We start from the raw sequence: 19,350 nt of genomic DNA, 5'->3' as shown, positions 1-19,350 counted from the left end.
TCTCTCTCTGCTGCAAACACATCTCGCCCCCAGTATGTGCAGTAATTTACTGAACATGTACTGTAGAATAAATGCATAGCTTTATTTATTCGGGTTTATTACACAGTATACTGTTCGGCCGGAAAACATCAGCATACAGCACAATATTATCCATCGAAATCCCCCCATTAGCCGTTTTCTTTTCTGAGGAAAAACAAAATGAAAAGTTTTAATGTACAGTAATGGTCAGCCCCCTAAAGAAGTACCCAGCCAGCCCCACCAAAATAATACGGCAACAATACAGTACTCACCATACTATTTCCCATTCAGCTTGCGCCGGCGCCGGTCCACTGCCAGTACAGCTTTCTTCATCACCCACGTCGATAGTTTGCAGCGGGACTAGCCCACCTGTAGTCAGCAGGTGAGGCGGGAAATCGCTTAGGTACATGCAAGCTTCATCAAAACTGGCCGCGAAATCCGACTCTGTCTCAGGGTTGTCACTGACAGTGGGACCGTCATTGGAAGCCGGTGCTGGTGCTGGTGCATTGCTTGGCAGGGACTGTCGCTTCTTAGTTGGTTTTAACACGACCCTTTGCCTTTTGCCGCCTCCATGATCATAGATACGGGAAAAACCCTGTGACACACACCAATACCCTCCAACAAATTGGGGCTCAATACGGTGAAAACAGGGGTCACTACATAACCTTTTCCTTATTGCACGCTTCCACAAATGAGGAGTTGGCGAAAATTTGTAAAAGTCATAGTTTTCGATAAAATACTGATAAATTTGAACAACTGTTGCCATCTTATCCTCTGTTGCATTAATAGCGGCCCATATCAAATAAGCATAACTTCTGTCAGGTTTTTGGAACACGGGCTGCACTTGAACACTCATGGTGGGTCTCTGGAGAATAGTGTAACTGAAACAGGTCTTTGTCTTTATTTAATATGTAAAGCCTAAATTGATACATTTTTGCAACTCTTCCTTCAGTCTCAAGGCCAAGGCCAAGGCCAAGTTACTGTACAATGGCACACTGTGGTACAGTATCTTTTTTAAACGAAACAACTGCAAGCCCACACATTACTGATTCGGCGCTTTACAAGTCAGGAGTTTATGCCATCTGGTGGACACGCGAAGCATTGCAGCCTAGTAAATCCTGATCATTATCATTTAACACATCAGCCGCCTGTCAGCCAGGCATGAACCGTGGCTGGGAAGGCAAACGCAACGCAGCATGCAAGAGGTGAGCAGCGGCGGATTCCAGGTATCTGCCAGGTACAAACTGGGCATTTGCTCGAATAAAGTGTGTCGCAGCAGTATATTGTGTTGAAACTAGTATTGATGACGAATTTGAAGATAGAAATTTGATCAATCATTTTATTTCAAACGCCCTTGGCTCAGGAAGGTTGGCAACAATATAAAACATACTAAACCTATAAAAGTATAGCCTTATATTAATTATTTGAAAAAAAGTATAGGCATATAAAGAAATGTGTTTATATTACAACAGAGCAAAAAAATAAACAATACATTGCTATATTGAGCGTTCACTCTAACTTCTTATAGATTAAATTATACGGTTGATGATGAAAAGGGGAATCATTCTTTATTTTACTGAATAAAAACACCTGTATTTGGTTTAACAATACATTTACAGACAATATTTTCATCGAAAACAGGAGGATATATTTTTTTCTGTATTTAAATGGATAAAATGGACGATAGTATAATGAAGAGATTTTTTTTTTAAGACTCACATTCCTAGTTAAAGTAGCTCAACATTTTTAATAATAATTTCAAGTGCCACACATCTCTGCAAACAGTGTTGATAATAGTATAACTTATCATTTGAAGACTTTGTTTTGAGTTACAATTTCCAGATACTGCTTGATTCATACTAAACAGTTCAGAGCCATACAGGCGCTAACATTACATTGCTTTGAATTTATTCTCGGAAAATTAAACAAGGCCAATATTTCCTACCTGTATTTAAAACATACACTATTTGTAATGTATTTTTACTTTGAACAAGCACATGTGAAATGTATAAATCAAAATTGGGTTCTCTTGTGAATAGCACATAAAGTTGGAGCATCATTTCAAGTACACAGGAACATTATTTTTCAAAACTCCAGTGTAAAGAATTCCAGAAATTAAGTAAACTTTCAATATTGAAAGCGTTGCCCTTAAGTGAGTTTTTCCATAAATGCTTAGGAGTAAATGGTGATCACCTCCCGTCCACCACCACGAACAAGTAGCACCCGGTTTAAACCTTCAGTTAAAACCTCCAAAAATTCCATATCTGGTAAACAATTAAGTTAAAGATTAAAACAAAAAGAAACACAGGGGCGTGAGTAATAAATTCAGTGTGTAGATAAAATATTCAACATCATCTAATAGTGGTAGCTGTAATATTGAGCCTGATAAAAAGCTTATTGAAGTTAAGAGGTTTATAGCACTGTATAGCTATCGCCTCTTATTGAAAGATGTAGTGTTTCTAAACAGTAACCATCATATTGTTGCAAAAACAAGGTTTAGTAAATACATTGGTTATAGTAGAAAATTTCATTTTGACCTACAGTGTGCTTAAGAGTTTATTTTAAATACTTATGCTGTGGTGAGAAAAAAGTTTATGAACTCCAATGATAATTATGGAAATTTCATAGTTTTTCCATGATAACCTTCTTGAACCACAACCAGTCTTTTCTTAAATATCCAATAGGGTTTATATTAACCAAATTCCATGTCTTTTGAAATAAAATGATGTACGAATTAGACAAAATTAGTAATTAAGAGTCAGGGTATGGGAAAAAGTGAAACCCTGTTTTTAATAAGTTAAATTAAAGGGGATAATTAAAATCAAGTGTTTAAATAATTAGGTAGATCTTCAGGTCTGAGTTTGAAAGGCCCCATCATATATAAAGATCAGAAACTTTGTGAGTTTGGTTTTCACCATACAGGTGTGTGGAAACACATCATGCCACGATCAAAAGAGATCTCTGAGTACCTCAGAAAAGCAGTTATTAATGCTCATCAGTCTAGAAAGCGTCTAGACAAGTCACTCTACCCAGGAGCAGTTGTCCTACCAAAATATCTCAAAGAACAAACCTGCAAATCATCCAGGAAGTAACAAAGAACTCCAGAGTAACATCCAAGGATTTGCAGGCCACTCTTGCCTTGACTAATGTGAGTGTTCATGACACAACTATCAGAAAAAGACTGAACAAACTGGTGTTCATGGATGGATAGCCAGGAGGAAACCACTGCTCTCTTAAAAGAACATTGATGCCTGTCTAAAGTTTGTCAAAGAGCACATAGATGATTCCCAAGACTTCGGGAACAATGTTCTCTTAATAGACGAGTCAAAGGTAGAACTTTTTGGCCTCAAAGGGAAACGTTAGTTTTGGCGAAAACTAAAACTACGTTCGAACAGAAGAACCTCATCCCAACCGTCAAGCATGGTGGTGGGTGTGTGATGGTTTGGGGCTGCTTTGTTGCCTCAAGACCTGGATGGCTTGCAATCATTGACAACCATGAATTATGCATTTTATCAGAAGATTCTAGAGGAGAATCTCAGGCCATCCGCCCATTAGCTGAAGTGAAAGTGGGTCATGCAGCATAGTTACATAGTAGATGAAGTTGAAAAAAAGACATGCACCCATCAAGTTCAACCTATGCTAAATTGAGACGACAGATACTTTATCCTATATATGTACTTAAAGTATATTAATCCAGAGGAAGGCAAACAAAAAACCCCAGTGAAATACCATCCAATGATATCTCATAAGGGGAAAAATAAATTCCTTCCCGATTCCAAGAATTGGCCATTGAATTACTCCCTGGATCAACATCCTTCCCGTGTTTACTTATTTGGTATATCTCTGCATACCTTTCCTTTCTAAAAAGATGTCCAACCTTTTTTTGAACGAAATCTATTGTATCTGCCATCATAGTCTCCATGGGTAATGAATTCCACATTTTAACTGCCCTTACTGTAAAGAACCCTTTCCTTTGTTGCTGGTGAAATCTCCTTTCCTCCAACTTTAAGGGATGGCCCAGAGTCCTTTGTACTGCCATTGGGATGAATAGTTCTTTTGAAAGGTCCTTGTACTGTCCCGAAATATATATTTGTATATAGTTATCATATCCCCTCTTAGCCGCCTCTTTTCTAATGTAAATAAACCTAATTTAGCTAGCCTCTCCTCATAAGTCAGATTGTTCATCCCCTTTATCCATTTGGTGGCTCGTCTCTGCACTCGCTCTAGTTCCATATTGTATTTTTTAAAGAGTGTTGGCCAAAATTAAACTGCATATCCATGGTGTGGACTTACTAATGATTTATAAAGCGGTATAATTATATTTACTTCCAAGCAAGACAATGATCCTAAACATACAAGCAGATTTACAAAAGAATTGCTGCAGAAGAAGAAATTCTGCATTTTAGAATGGCCATATCAAAATCCGACCTAAACCCCATCAAAATGTTTTGACTGGGCCTAAAGAGAGGTGTCCATGCAAGAAAGCCCTCAAATGTCATTGAACTGAAGCAGTTCTATAAGGAGGAATGGGCCAAAATTACTCAAAACCGATGTGAAAGACTGACCAGCAGTTACAGCAAACGCTTAATTGAAGTCATTGCTGCTCAAGGGATACTGAATCTAAAGGTTCACATAGTTTTTCACACATGGATAGTGAATATTTAATCATTTGCGGATAAATAAATGTTGAAAAAGTATCATGTTTTTGTGTCATTTGTTTGATCAGGTTATCTTTAGCTATTATTACGACTTAGATTAAGATCCAATAACATTCTGGGTTTTAAATATGTGAAAATCCTAAGTGGTTTACAAACTATTCCTCGCCACAGTATACTGTATACATATATAGAAAAAGATTCTAGTAACGATGTACTGACAGGACTCCTTAACTGCAAACACTTATTCATAAAGACAGGAGAGACGTTTCTGTCCATGCATGGACTTTAATCTTGATAAAAGGTCCATGTACAGACAAAACATCGATATATAAGGAATGCATATGAAAGGATACAGTTTTCATCCCCGTGTCTATTCTTAGGTGGCCCAGGCATGTTTAGTAAAATCAACTGAGCATGCTGAGATCTATTCACAATAACTTCATTCAGCTTCACCGCAGTGTGCATTCTTCTTACATTTGACTGGTTTCTAACATAAGAATAAACAAATTACAATGAATCAAAACAAATATAATTATGCACAATAAAACTGAGCAGGGGGCTGAATCTACAATAGGATAATGGGAGTAACAGAATCCTAAGTTCAGCTACTGTAGCTCTACCCTAACGGATAGATAAGTCACATATATGTAATATTTAACTAATACAGTATTAGCGTTACTTTGGGTGTGTACCAAAAAATAGCATGCATCACAAGCCCTGCAAAACAAGTTCCCTTTTACTTAATTTTTTTAAGTTAAAGGCGTTTTATAATATCATTACAATATATGGCCTAAAGTTATTAAGCCGACTTAGGTGAAATTAGCATTTATTTGTATAGATTTCTGAAAAAACTCATTCTTAAAAAATGCAATTGTTGATAACATTGAGAGGGCAATATCACAAAGCAGTGGTTTTCAACCCTTTCCTCAGAGAAATCCAGTCACATCAGATTTTAGGAATGGCAATGGATTAACAAACCTTACCATACAATAATTTATATAGTAAATTAGTATTGGTTGGCTACTTGCAATATATGATCTGATCAAAGTTCCTCAAGGAGAGTGTTAAACTACTTATATAAAACTCAATGGAGCTACAGTATTCTATCTACTCTGGATTTTTAAACATGTATTGATGAAATGGACTAGCCTCGGTCCCAAGGGGGTCTTTATTATATGGAAACTTTTGAGGTTTCATCGTTTGGATGCACAGAATACAGCAGTTGCTATAATAAATTAGCTGGTGAATACTTTTCATAGCTCACATTGGCTATATTTAATAGTCCCGTGCATTTTAATGTCGCCAGACCAGAAGTAGTCGGACAGTCAAGCTTAAATAAATTTAGTAATGTTAATAATTAGAAAACTAAAAACTTAGTCCGCAATACAGAAGACAAAGGGAAATTCACAACATGCATTATACTGCATTTTTACATATTTAACAGATATATTTGGCATTAAAAATAAGTGCATATATTTATTAAAATATAGAGTTTTAATCAATAGCAACAATAAAATAAGTTGACTTCTTCTGGAATATCAATAAGGTTAATTTAAGATCACTTTCAGTTCACCATAGTATTAGTGATTCAAGCTTGTTACTAAAGAACACTGGCTAATTACTTTATCCTAACTCAACTTTTCCATTTGCTGCCTTGGTCACTTATTTTCAAATGTCATAAAATATAATTAACAAGTTTTTATATACGATTCAGATTGAAATAAATACAATTATATGGAAACTTCTTAGTCCGTAATGCATCAACTTTAAATAGTGGGAGGATATCTAAATATTTAAAACTGCATGCATAACTGACCTGAACTTGTCTGAGGAGAAAACAGCATACGATTTAGTCAAGGCTTGTCTTGAATCAATGGGACTTAATGGGTGATAGTGCCCTAATCGGCACGATCATCATTTAACAAATAACCCACTAAGCTCTTTAGCATTACAATGTATGAAAAAAATGTCTTCACTGCTTCATCATTGTTATTCAAAGTAATTCATAAGTGATCATATTTGCTTTTTAAAAATGTTGAAAACACAAACCGAAATCTACAAACCTCAACACAGTTTCACAGTCTTAAAATACAGAAATTGTAGTGTGGTAAAAGAAATCAATCAAAATGAAATAAAAACACAAAAACAGTTTCAACAACCAAATTCAACTTACAGATTCTCCCATTCTCTGGATGTAATAGATATAAAAGACAAAATAAAATTATTTTATAAGAGATATTTTTATTACGTCAGATTCTCTAGTCTTGGTTTTAAACAATTAAACTTGTTTCTATTAAGCAAATTATACAGTATCCAATTAAAATATGCATATAACTTGAAATGCAGAATAGACTGTACATAATGTATATGTCATGTAGACTAGAAGTCATATTTCTGTCTAATTTCATTACATTTCTTATTTGTGCATGATAGCTTTCATTATACGCAAATTAAATAATGTTCTTCGCACAATCAAAATTCCCTTTCCTAAAGTTTTAATTGTAGCATAACAATGACCAAATTGCAATAATGCTTTATAATGAGTCCTTGAGACAAATCAGTGTGTAATGTGTGATGTTAATTGGCACTCACGGTTTCATATTGAAGATATCCCTGTAGCCTGCTGCATTTAAGTCTTTAATTTTGTGCTTTTCAGCTATATGTTTTTCTTTAGTCCATGTCATTTGCACTTTGTCTGAGGTAGAAGTATTTGATTTAGCAATCACGGCTGAGTGGGATGCAGTATTTCGGTCATGGATATGCTGAGCCTGATGAAAGCAAAAATAAAAACATCCCCCAAAACATTGAGATTTTATAATAGTTATACTGGGAATTCATATGAATACTTTATAATAGAAGACTATGGAACATTGATAATACTTTAGAGAGCGTCAACATTTTGTATATTAGATATGCAGATATTACAAAAGTAATATGTAGCTTTGTTGCTTGTGTCCATAAATCCTTTTTAGTGATTGTATATTTCATGCGGCATATGAGGAAGAAAAACCACAGCAAATGAATGTTCCTTATTTCCATGTTACTATTCCTCAATCTGTTCATGATAGGGTTAAATGGACACGTATTTCTGAACATATTTCCCCCGCTGCTGGTGGATGTAAAAAATAAATGATTATAAAAGATTTGTAATTATTTTGTTAAGCCTTAATTTTTCTATGCAAGCAACAGAGAACCCCAAAAGCCTCCGTTTTGCATCCTGATCAGGACCTGCCACCGCCAACTTATCTCCATCTCTTGTTAAGCTCACTGACAAGGTGGGTGGGTGCCAGTAATAGAATAACATCATGATAGGGGCAGGGAAAAGGAATTTACTGACAGCAGTGAGACAAAACCTTATTTAATTTTAAGACAAATCAATTTATTGTAGTTCCAAAACTGTATAGTCAAGATTACCTCTCTCTCCTTTTCATTCTTGGAAAGTTGCATCTGTTTAAGCATTTGAGATCTTTGTTCCATCACCAAAGTCTTCTCATATGTGAACGCTGAAATATCATTTTCAACCTGAAAAAATAAAACTCATTAAGTTAAACATACAGTAACATGCGAAGACTTATTTTATGGCACAGAATTAAATAAAATGTTGTCAAGCTTTTACTCAAGTTCCAAAATAAATGTATTTGAAATTCCCTCAAATTGAGCTCTTCGAAAAATATTGGATAACACCCTACCTGTATGTAACAATGCTGAATCTTGATATCCTTTTCTAGCATCCTACACTTTCCTTTTTCACAGTTACTCATTTCCGATTTAGGTCTCCCCTGTCCTGGCACAAGTTATAATATAGGTAATGAAATGCATAAATGTGATTATTTTATCACTATTATCACTAGTGTGCGGGAAGCAAGACTGAAAACTTTTACGCCCATTACTGAGTCCTTGCTGGAATTGGTTATTTAAAAAAAATACAAAATGTTTCCCAAGCACCTGTAATAATTTTTTGTTCTTTCCTAAATTAACCCTAAAGCTGCAGTTAATTCACATGTACAGTATCATGTGATATAGAAACTTTAAGTTAAGCCCTTTGGGTGCCCCAAGACGTAGCCACTATGACATGGGGTCTGGCAGTTCAGGGGGCCCATGATATAATGGCTACATCCCTTGGATAGCTCCTTTTCTGGGGCAGATAGTGTCCTCTGTTCCAATATACCGCAAAACGTGATCTGTAGTTCAGGGAAGTTGAAGAGGACTCTTCTTCCGTTTACAGGTTAAGGAATGCTGTTGTCATGTGATCGGCGTTTTCCTAACAAGGAAGACATTTTTCCACGACAGTTGTTACAGAAAAAATAGGTGTAACGTATACCGTTTTTTCCAAATAATAAGGCAATGTTTTTTTCTTCAACAAAGTACATACTCGCATTCTAATTGGGCCGCCCACTTTGCGAGCCAATTAGCAGTTGAATTTATGAGGTAGGAGCATAAAACGGAGGAAACTCCACCTTAGCAGCCATGTTGCTTGTAGTATGAAGCTCAAATCGAGAGACTGACAGAGACTCAAAGCGATAGAGACACACACACACAGTGTGTGTGTATATTTATGTGTCTGTGTGTACATATTTTTCTTTCCAGCTACTACTGAAATTAGGGGGTCTCCCTATAAAATCGGGCAAATACAGTAATTTGAGAAAAATGTGATTACTGTAATATGCTGAAAACAATTTAATGTATTTTAATGTATCAAAAGCCCTTCATGGATGAGTTTTTTATTAATTGACAACTACCAATACATCTCTATTATTATTAGATTATGAAAAACCCTAATAGGAACTGCTACAACTGTAAACTGAAAATGCTGCAAATTGTAATCGCAAACTTTACCAAATGCAATCACAAACTAGAAGCCAGGAGGAATCAGCATGACACATTTACAATTCTGACCAAATGCACCCTTAAAAATACGACACAAAAAAGGGTCTTTACAGAAAGACACGTCACAAATAAGCCTGCTTTACTTCATTAAATAGTTAACCTCAAAATTGCATAAATATTTTGAATTTGTTGTTCGTTACATATAACCAAGTTCTGGAAATGATTAATTGTTTTAATTGGGGCCACGTTATTTACAGTAAACCGCTTCCAGTTACGAGTTAATGAGGAAAACACATTATAGCTGTCAATGTACTGCTGCGGCAGCTTTTATTTTAAAACTTATCGGGGGCGTAGCGGTTGCATTTTCTAAATTCCACGTGCTTCACTGCATTCATGCCGCAGTTGTGCCACCCAGCACCCGTGGCCAGCTAAGCGCATGCGCGTACTGTATGTCTCATTGGAACCTTGTTGAAACGCATATGCGTGTCATCACATTTAGGCGCATGCGTGTATGTGAACAAGAGACGCCCCCCGAGAAAATTATTGTGGGGACTGACTGAGGGGACTGTGGGGACTGATTGGGGGAACTTCTTTAAGGGACCGACTAATTTTAACCAACCATTACAGTATGTGAAATGTTATACAGTACTTACTGTATGTTTTAGAAAACACTGACATTTTTATAAAAGGTTTCACAATGAAACAATGTAAAAAATATTCAACTTTGTTTTATTTTTTTGGAGTTAAAACATTATGGTATACATTTTGAACAATAGAACAATCTATCAGCAGTAATAAGGGAAAAATATAACATACAGTACGGTACCAGTAATAATTTTATTTTTCCTCACAAAATAAACTTTGTCATTGTTGCAGTGTACATGCAACCACACGTGGGTTTCTTGCAAAGGCTTATTTATTGAGCATTAAAAAAAATACAGCACACAAAAACAAAAACAGCTTCTTTTCAGCATACAAAACAGAAATTATGTCCTGAGCAGGGCTTGCCCTTTTCCAACAAGGGCTGTTTAGATTCCAGCGTAACAGTACCCAAACAGTTCATTAAAAAATGTATTTTGAAGACAGACCTTATAGCAGTAATCCTGCTTCGGCATTTCAGTACTCTCTCTTGATCAGACAGGCTGCATGTGTGTACAGCCTGGCATTTTTAAAGCTCCTTGATGAGGCAGCTGAGATCAGACTAATTAAGCAGCCCTCTCAGCTGAAAGTTAACCTCATCACTGCTGCACTGCAGACCTAAACATAGGTCTGCCAGGCATACGGCTGGTGACGTTTATTCACCCTGTTAAAGTCATCAAGCGGAGAACGGCAAATGGAAGGATTTCGATGGATAATATCGCTTTTTGTAACGTTGCTTGCGCATTGATGAATCTGATTTAAAAATCCAAGTACTGGAGGCAACAATTAAGTGACAGTGACATTTTTATTGATCAGGATAGAATAACTGTGAGCTTTATAGAAAACCTTAAACAGTATGCTGCTGTTTTCATACAGTATACAATACTTTTTTTACTTACTGTATTATAAACCCCAAAAATATAAAATGATTATCTTTTATGCTATACAGTATGTATTTATTCTACAGTATAGAGTATGTGTATTCTATACCTGTATGCATTGTTTTAATACTGTTTTGATTTAATGCGCATGCCTACAGTATACAGTACAGTATGTCTCATGGAATCTTGTTGAAACGCATATGCCTGTCATCACATTTAAGCGGATGCGTGTATGTGAACAAGAGACACCACACATCCGCCACGAGTCAGTAGCAGTTCCCCCCCCCCCCGAGCCATTCATGCAAATTCTTGTAGCCTTCTTGAGGGACTGACTGATTTTAACCAACTATTACTGACTGTACAGTATGTTTTATATTTTGTTATAAAAGGAGACACAATGAAACAATTTTAAAAAATCAACTTTTTTTTTATTTATTTGGAGTAAGTAAAAACATTTATTTATAACTTTTGAACAGACGAACAATCACGCAGCGAATTCGATCCCCACCAGTCTGTGCTTCCAAGGGACGAGCCCTTGTATGCCTCAAAATGCCATTTATGGAGTCTCTCACGATTCTCATTAAATGATCGTTAATTGTTAAATAGCGCCGCAATTCCTCCACAATAGTTATCCTTAAATTTTCAGGAAGAGCTTTTTTGACGCGACTCCCTTCGTAATTCAAGTTGTGGGTCCACCCGCAGTACATCTCGTAACTTACATGGTGTTTGAAGATGTACATGGCATATCTCTGGGCTATGCCAGCACTTGCAACCCTATATTTCTCCCTGACTTGCTGGGGCAGGTCGCACAAGCTGATGTCGGGCACCATTTCAATGCAAGCGTGTGTGGGTGTGATTCTGGGAGCGGGGGTGCTTGTGGCAGCGGGCGATTGTACATGGTCTGAGAGGATGCTTTCCTCCTGTCTTAGTCGCCTTATCTGTGTTGTCATCTCCTGGCGTGGTCTTGACTGGGTTGTCATGTCATCCTCGTCAATGGCATACATGTACACATATTCTTCAGACGGAGAGGTTGCGCTTGGTGATGGAAGGGTGAAGGTCACATCCATGCCACCCTCCCGCTCCTGCGTCCGACATACAGGGGCAGGAACGCCAAGCAAACTATGTATCCCCGCTATGTCAGTCTCTATCTTCTCCATACGCTTATCCATCTTCTCCATCTGCTTATCCATCTTCTCCATCCGCCTATCCATATTTAGCATGGTCTCTAAAAGAAGATCTATCTTTACCACCATAGAGTTCTCAGGGATATCGACACTTAACCCATTCAGCATGCGGGCAAACGAGCTGGATCGTGTGCAAGGAGTGCTGTGGACATCTGAGTGGATGGGTGCTGGAGCGTATGAGATAGGGGTTCCCCGCAGCAGAGCAGCGTCGTCGATGAGTGCGTGAGAAGGTGACCTGGGGGTTCCCGGTAGAGAAGCGTCGTCGAAGAGTGCAGGAGAAGGTGACCTGGGGGTTCCCGGGAGAGCAGCGTCATCGATGAGTGCAGGAGAAGGTGACCTGGGGGTTCGTCGGAGAGCAGAGTCGTGGATGGGTGGCTTCCATTTGTTTTGCATTCTTTCTACATCAGCGAATTTCTTCTTGACATAATAAGGAACAAAAAGAGGGGATAAGGGAGTGATCAACTAAACCATACTATTTGTGTAGAAAATGTTAATAATAATAAATTCAATTGATAATGAAAAGTAGGTGCAACTGTGAACTGAAGTGAATCAGAGAAAGTGGGGGGTACAGTCGCCTGTACTCCAAAGAAAATTCACTCAAATTCACACTACCTAAATTTAAAATTTAACCTTTAATATCAAGTACTTAAAACATATATTACCAAAGTGAAAATGTGATAACATTTAAAAATAAATTAAATAAAGTAACTCGTGCAGACAGGCAGTCTCTAATGTTTAAATGCTCCACTATATTATTAAAACTGGAGAATAGGAGGCTGCTAGGGTGCACGCAGCCAGAGTGAGCAAACAAGCCCACCACTTCACTGATTAGCCTAATCATGGTTATAACTTGATACTGGCAGTATGGCCTCCTAATCAGGTCGTGACCTACTCCAAGAATACCACTACCCTAATTTTTATATATCGGCTAATCTAGTGATCCTAATTTTCTCCCTGAGGAAGCTCCGTAGTAGGAGGGAAACGCGCGTTGGACGCGTGTTGATGATGTCAGCCCCCTTCATGGGGCTATTTTAGTACAGTACTTGTCAGCCGTTCACTAGATTAGCCGATATATAAAAATTAGGGTAGTGGCTAGGCAAGTATTCTTGGAGTAGGTCACGACCTGATTAGGAGGCCATACTGCCAGTATCAAGTTATAACCATGATATCAATAGCCCCTACAATATTCACTATTTATTAGGCTAATCAGTGAAGTGGTGGGCTTGTTTGCTCACTCCGGCTGCGTGCACCCTAGCAGCCTCCTATTCTCCAGTTTTAATAATATACTGGAGCATTTAAACATTAGAGACTGCCTGTCTACACGAGTTACTTTATTTAATTTATTTTTAAACATTATCACATTTTCACTTTGGTAATATATGTTTTAAGTACTTGATATTAAAGGTTACATTTTAAATTTAGGTAGTGTGCATTTGAGTGAATTTTCTTTGGAGTACAGGCCACTGTACCCCCCACTTTCTCAGATATAATAAGGCCCAGACTTCTTAGCCTTTGGAGTCGTCAGAAGGTTTTCTTTATTAGCGTTGGCCTTTCGCTTTGGCTTGGAAAAGGTTCCGCCTTTCGCTTTTTCGGCATGGCAGAAGAGAGTGGATTCCTGCGTCAGAAGAGAGTGGATTCCTGCATCCGTAGAATCGGGGTTGATCCAGGGAAGCAGATCGCACAATGCAGTATCTGGACAAGGGCAAGTTCAGATACAGATCAGGGAGTGGTAGGCTATGCAATTTGTGTCACCTTTTATGCACTGTGCCCGTTTGCTTTTTTGTCGCGTGCATGGCAACGAGGTGCAGGTGTTAAAAGTGGGCGTACTGTAATGAGACTCATTAAAGTATAAATACACCATCCATTTTGTTGATTCACTGCACATTGAATACACATCGAATATACATTCTTGTGCTTGTATTTCTTTCTAAACGCAGTGATGCCGGTTAAAATGATTTCTAAGAATCTCAGCATGAGAATACAGGATATGTACAAGAGAGGACACCGAATTTCAGAAATTCAACACTGGTTAAGTACTTCTGGCCTCGTTGTACCAGCAGCCACTGTGAACTATCATGCCCACGGTAAGGCCAAAAATGTCAAGCGGACACCAACAGTTACTACCGCGTAAGTAAAGTATTTTCAATATGTTTTCTTTACCGTACAGTTCTGTAATAGCACTTTTACTGGTTAAATGGCTTATTGTTTTTAACAGAACCTTTTTCCTAGCAATTATTTGAGATAAAAAATGTTGTATGTGACACCTCTTTCCTCAAGTATCATAATTACATTCTTATAATCAATTAATTTAAAGACACCCATTCTATTTCAAAGTGAGTTGCACCTCTTTCCTTAATTATCACTCACTTCATTATTACTCATTATGACTCACTCACTCACAACCCCCAATGCATTACACAGTATACTGTTTACTGTAAACAGTATGACACATACACAAAGTACCAGTCATATTTTATTATAATGTTACAGTATATACTGTATATATATATATCTATTATAATTTATATCGCTGTATATTTATGCGGTATAACTATATTAGTGATAGAAATATGCAAAGAATGCAAACAGTGGGTGGCGCAGTGATAGTAAATGCATAATAGGTATGTAAAAACACAAAGTGTATAATCACAAATAAGTGATGGGTGAAAAAAATGCAGCCCTAAACCCTTTAGTGGATGATCTGTGGTATCCACTTCTTGTTGCAGCACGTCTTGGGAAAGCAGGGGAGCGCTGTTTTCAATTTGCAACAAATAGAAAAGCATACATAGTGCAAATAAAGTCAATTCAAACGATGTGATGTGGTTGTATCTATTGAATGGTGACTCACGTGGTGTCAGATATAATCAGTCATGTCAGAGATCAGTGGCAATAGCTTGACTCTGTGAATGGTAGATAATCCCACAACTGGATAGTTGATGAAATGTGAACAGCATACACAGCAACCTCAGCAATCAGGGTCATAGAAAGGAAAGAGAGGCTTCCATAGCGTAACACAATAAAATACCTTTATACACGCAATAAAATTAACACTTACAGTGTCATAATAGCAAATGGGCACATAAAAAATGGGTGATATCACCAGCTCCAGTCTCCTCCGTCTCGGATACCATGGGGCCCCAGGGGCCGTCAGAATTGGCTGGAACACCTATCGGACCGCCTGAACGTGGAACCTCTGTGTCCTCTGCGTCTTACACTCCCAAGATCTCGCCTGGCATCCATCAATGGGATCCGTGCAGCTCTTGTTGTGGACTCACTGGGGGAACACAGCTCTTCTTGCGGGGAGGCAACCGGTATACTTCCGGGTACTGACTGATGACGTCACTCACAGCGACTCTACGTGTTTCACTAAACAGTGTAGTTTCATCAGGAGTTCCTGATGAAACTACACTATTTACTGAAACGCGTAGAGTCGCTGTGAGTGACGTCATATCCGAGACGGAGGAGACTGGAGCTGGTGATATCACCCGTTTTTTTATGTGCCCATTTGCTATTATGACACTGTAAGTGTTAATTTTATTGCGTGTATAAAGGTATTTTATTGTGTTACGCTATGGAAGCCTCTCTTTCCTTTCTATGACCCTGATTGCTGAGGTTGCTGTGTATGCTGTTCACATTTCATCAACTATCCAGTTGTGAGGTTATCTACCATTCACAGAGTCAAGCTATTGCCACTGATCTCTGACATGACTGATTATATCTGACACCACGTGAGTCTCCATTCAATAGATACAACCACATCACATCGTTTGAATTAACTTTATTTGCACTGTGTATGCTTTTCTATTTGTTGCATATTGAAAACCGCGCTCCCCTGCTTTCCCGAGATGTATAACTATATTATACAGTATATATCTCTATCATAATTTATATCGCTGTATATTTATAGAACTATATTATATATATATCTCTATTATAATTTATATAGCTGTATATTTATATAACTATAATATATATATATTATAATTTATATCGCTGAATATTTATATAACTATATTATATATATTTCGCCATTCGGAAGGCCTGAGCATAAATGATGGAGCATCACAGATGAATATAGCTGCCAGTAATCCAGTACAGTACAGTATGTACTTGTGTCCTACTGTAACTAATTGTTGTTTTTCATTTACAATGTAGGGCAACAACTTTTCTGGCTGACCAAATAAGTGAAGAGAATGATGAGAGGAGTGCCACAAGGGTCAAGGATGCTCTAGAGAAAAATCACAATATAACCGCATCTGAGAGCAGCATCAAGAAGATGAGACGCAGAATGCAATGGAAATATGGACGTGTGAGGTTAGTACTGGACAGTACAGTAGGTAAAAGTGTGGTTTAAGTAACTGTACAGTACCTATAAAATTAATCGTTGTCATTACAGAGCGTATCCTATGATACGGGACGTCAACAAGATCAACAGAGTGGATCAGGCACAGGCATGGATCGAAAGTGGCGAGACTTTTCAGGATTGCATCTTTACTGACGAGTCAACTATATCGCTTGAGAGATTTGCCACCTTTGCATTCCACAAAAAAGGACGCATATCTATAAAGCCGCGTCCAAAACACCCAGTGAAGCTGCATGTGTGGGTTGCCATCTCTAGGCGTGGACCAGGATGCATCGTCATCTTTGGCGGTAAAATAATGCACAAAGTCACATGCTGTAGCCTTATGCATTGTACTGTACTAGTGTGCAGTATTTTGAGCACTTTTCTTGTTACAGGAATCATGAACAAAGTATTTTTTCAAGAGAAAATAGTGCCCGAGATTGTTTAACTACATCACACGTGAATTCCCAGATGGTCACCGGTTCTTCCAGGACAATGATCCCAAACACATACCGTGTCTACTATATTCTTGCCAGCGGTATCAACTGGGTGGAGACGCCAGCGGAGTAAGTACGGTAACCGTTTCTCATTTTTTTACACTATTTACTGTGTATCTATTTAAATAATTCTCCTTTCCCCCTCCAATGACAGATCGCCAGACTTCAATCCTATCGAAATGGTATGGCATCAGCTGAAGGATCATATCCGAAAAGTGGTGAAACCCTCAAAAAAGGATGAATTGGCGGATGGCATACTGAGTTTTTGGAACAATGTACTCACCGTCGAAAGATGTAATAAATATATAGATCATATTGCGACTGTGTTGCCCATTGTGATAGAGCATAATGGGCATGCATCAGGAAGGTAGTAAGGTACAGTACAGTACTGTAGTATGATAAGTACAGGTACACCAAATATGATACAGGTAAGTATGGCACAGATTGTTTTACAGTATATGCACCTAACTGTACTCATTTTTTCTTTTCTTTTCAGAGAGAGCTGCACTACAAATCTTGTTACAAAGTACTGTACAGTTGTTATACAGTAGTTATAATGCAGTATAGAGTTCCAGTATACAGTAGTTTGACAGTAGTAACTGTATAGTCCAATATGAAGTAGTGATACTGTACACAATGCCCTTATATGCACTTAACTGCAATCATTTTTTCTTTTCAGAGAGAGCTGCACTAAAAAAGGACGGGCGGGTGAAGGGGGGAGGGGGGATATCATGTGTAAAATTAGTGAACTGTGTGTACAGTGTATCAACAGTCATAATTTACACAAACCCACCCTCTCTCAGTGAACTACAGAATGCAATGTGGCCATGATGAAGAAGATAAAGACTGTACATTTTGTATTATTCATGATTCTTTGCATGTTTCATTTTTCCATGATTATCCTGACAAAATTTAAAAAATGTACCTATAAATTTCCCAAGAATCATTTAAACACTCCCAGAAAAAGAAAGAATGGCAAATATTGTTAATTTACAGTATCAAAAACATGATTCAGATTATGGTTTATTTAAATCAGTCCTTAAAAAAGGCTTAATTTTATTTTGAACTTGAAATTCAATTTGAATGTGTGGGGTATTCTCCATGAAGGGCTTATAACAGGTTAATTGCTTTGGGTAAAGTTTGGCTTTGTGTGTGAAGTGGTTGGGGGTGGGCTACAGTAGGTGCTGCAGTCGCAGTGTGTGTGGGATTAGTGGTTCAGAGAAATCTTATGGCTAGCGGTAAAACTCATCTCATGACAAAAAAAAAAGCCTAATAAGTTTGATGAAAGGCTCTGTCTATACTAGTTAGTTGCCAAGAAAAGATAATCAGATTAACATATTAAATTCGAGAAGGGATTATCACACGTGCGTATGCGTTACCGTAAACAAAGCCTCAAAGATTTTAAAGAATGGCTTCGGGCTTTGGGGGGTGGATGGATGAGTCATTCTCGCCAATACAAATAAATACAAATTAATGCATGCGCATAAATGTGAGAACACAATCAGGAAGATTAAACTATTAAACTAAGCCACAAAGCTAACCATTACAAATGAATGGTGTGGGAGAGGTGTCGATAAGAAGTAGAAATACTTTAGACTTGTGTGTGTGCGGGGGGGAGGGGGAGAGCGCTGTATGCTGGATGCTGGATTATCAATTCAAAGAAATATTTTCAACAGGTCATCATGTTTTGATCCCCACACCCCTATATAAACATCACAGTATGCCACCCACCTCATAAAGTGCGTACATGACTAGTGTAGAGTTAAAAAGCTACAGTAGTGATTGATTCTCAGAATATCAAGAATTGTTATGCAAGCCCATGTCGAGAAACTACATTTTTTTTTTCAGACTTGAAATTCTAATTTTAGATCTTTTAGCATTCCAATAGTAGATGTGAGAATTTTATTGACTGATTTAGATCCACCACCTATTACATTAAATGTTTAAACAAATTTTTTGGTATCTATTGAGGATTGTTTTATAATGTTTAAACGTATTTATATATGTTTATTTATCTATTTTAATGTTAATTAATTTATTTTATTGTTGTTTTCCATTGTGTATTTTAATAGTTGCGTTTTTTTTGTGACATGAACCATTCCCTGTACTGTGAGTAGGAGTTCATTTACCCCCTTGTTTTTTTTGATTGAGTGAATATATATTATTGCTGATTATTCAATTAGTCTAGCTATCACTAGGGGTATATATACTCTATGATTTCCACTCTATGGTATCCCTGATGAAGCCATTTTAGTGGATAAACGCATAGGAGGAGGAGCCAGGAGTCTGTGCTCCCATTTGTCC

The 19,350-nt window shown here is 37.6% G+C and overlaps 1 protein-coding gene across 3 annotated transcripts in view; it reads right to left on the bottom strand.

Moving 5' to 3' along the window:
• Window positions 1-1,351: 1,351 nt before the first annotated feature.
• SLC12A7 (solute carrier family 12 member 7) overlaps window positions 1,352-19,350 on the bottom strand; it is a 623,740-nt gene continuing 605,741 nt past the window's right edge. For 2 of the 3 annotated variants that reach the window (XM_075586368.1, XM_075586366.1), the window contains 5 exons: window positions 8,091-8,198; window positions 7,269-7,444; window positions 6,850-6,864; window positions 5,030-5,163; window positions 1,352-2,282 (listed from right to left, as the gene is read on the bottom strand). In XM_075586368.1, the coding sequence (XP_075442483.1) occupies window positions 2,191-2,282; window positions 5,030-5,163; window positions 6,850-6,864; window positions 7,269-7,444; window positions 8,091-8,198 (525 nt within the window). In that variant the 3' untranslated portion in view covers window positions 1,352-2,190. The remainder of the gene's footprint in view (window positions 2,283-5,029; window positions 5,164-6,849; window positions 6,865-7,268; window positions 7,445-8,090; window positions 8,199-19,350) is intronic. The other variant, XM_075586367.1, reaches the window with a different exon arrangement.

The sequence above is a fragment of the Ascaphus truei genome, chromosome 2 (genome assembly GCF_040206685.1).
Source record: "Ascaphus truei isolate aAscTru1 chromosome 2, aAscTru1.hap1, whole genome shotgun sequence".
NCBI classification, from domain to species: Eukaryota; Metazoa; Chordata; class Amphibia; order Anura; family Ascaphidae; genus Ascaphus; species Ascaphus truei.
Note: the sequence above shows the minus strand (reverse complement) of the source record. Positions and strands in the feature narration are given on the sequence as shown.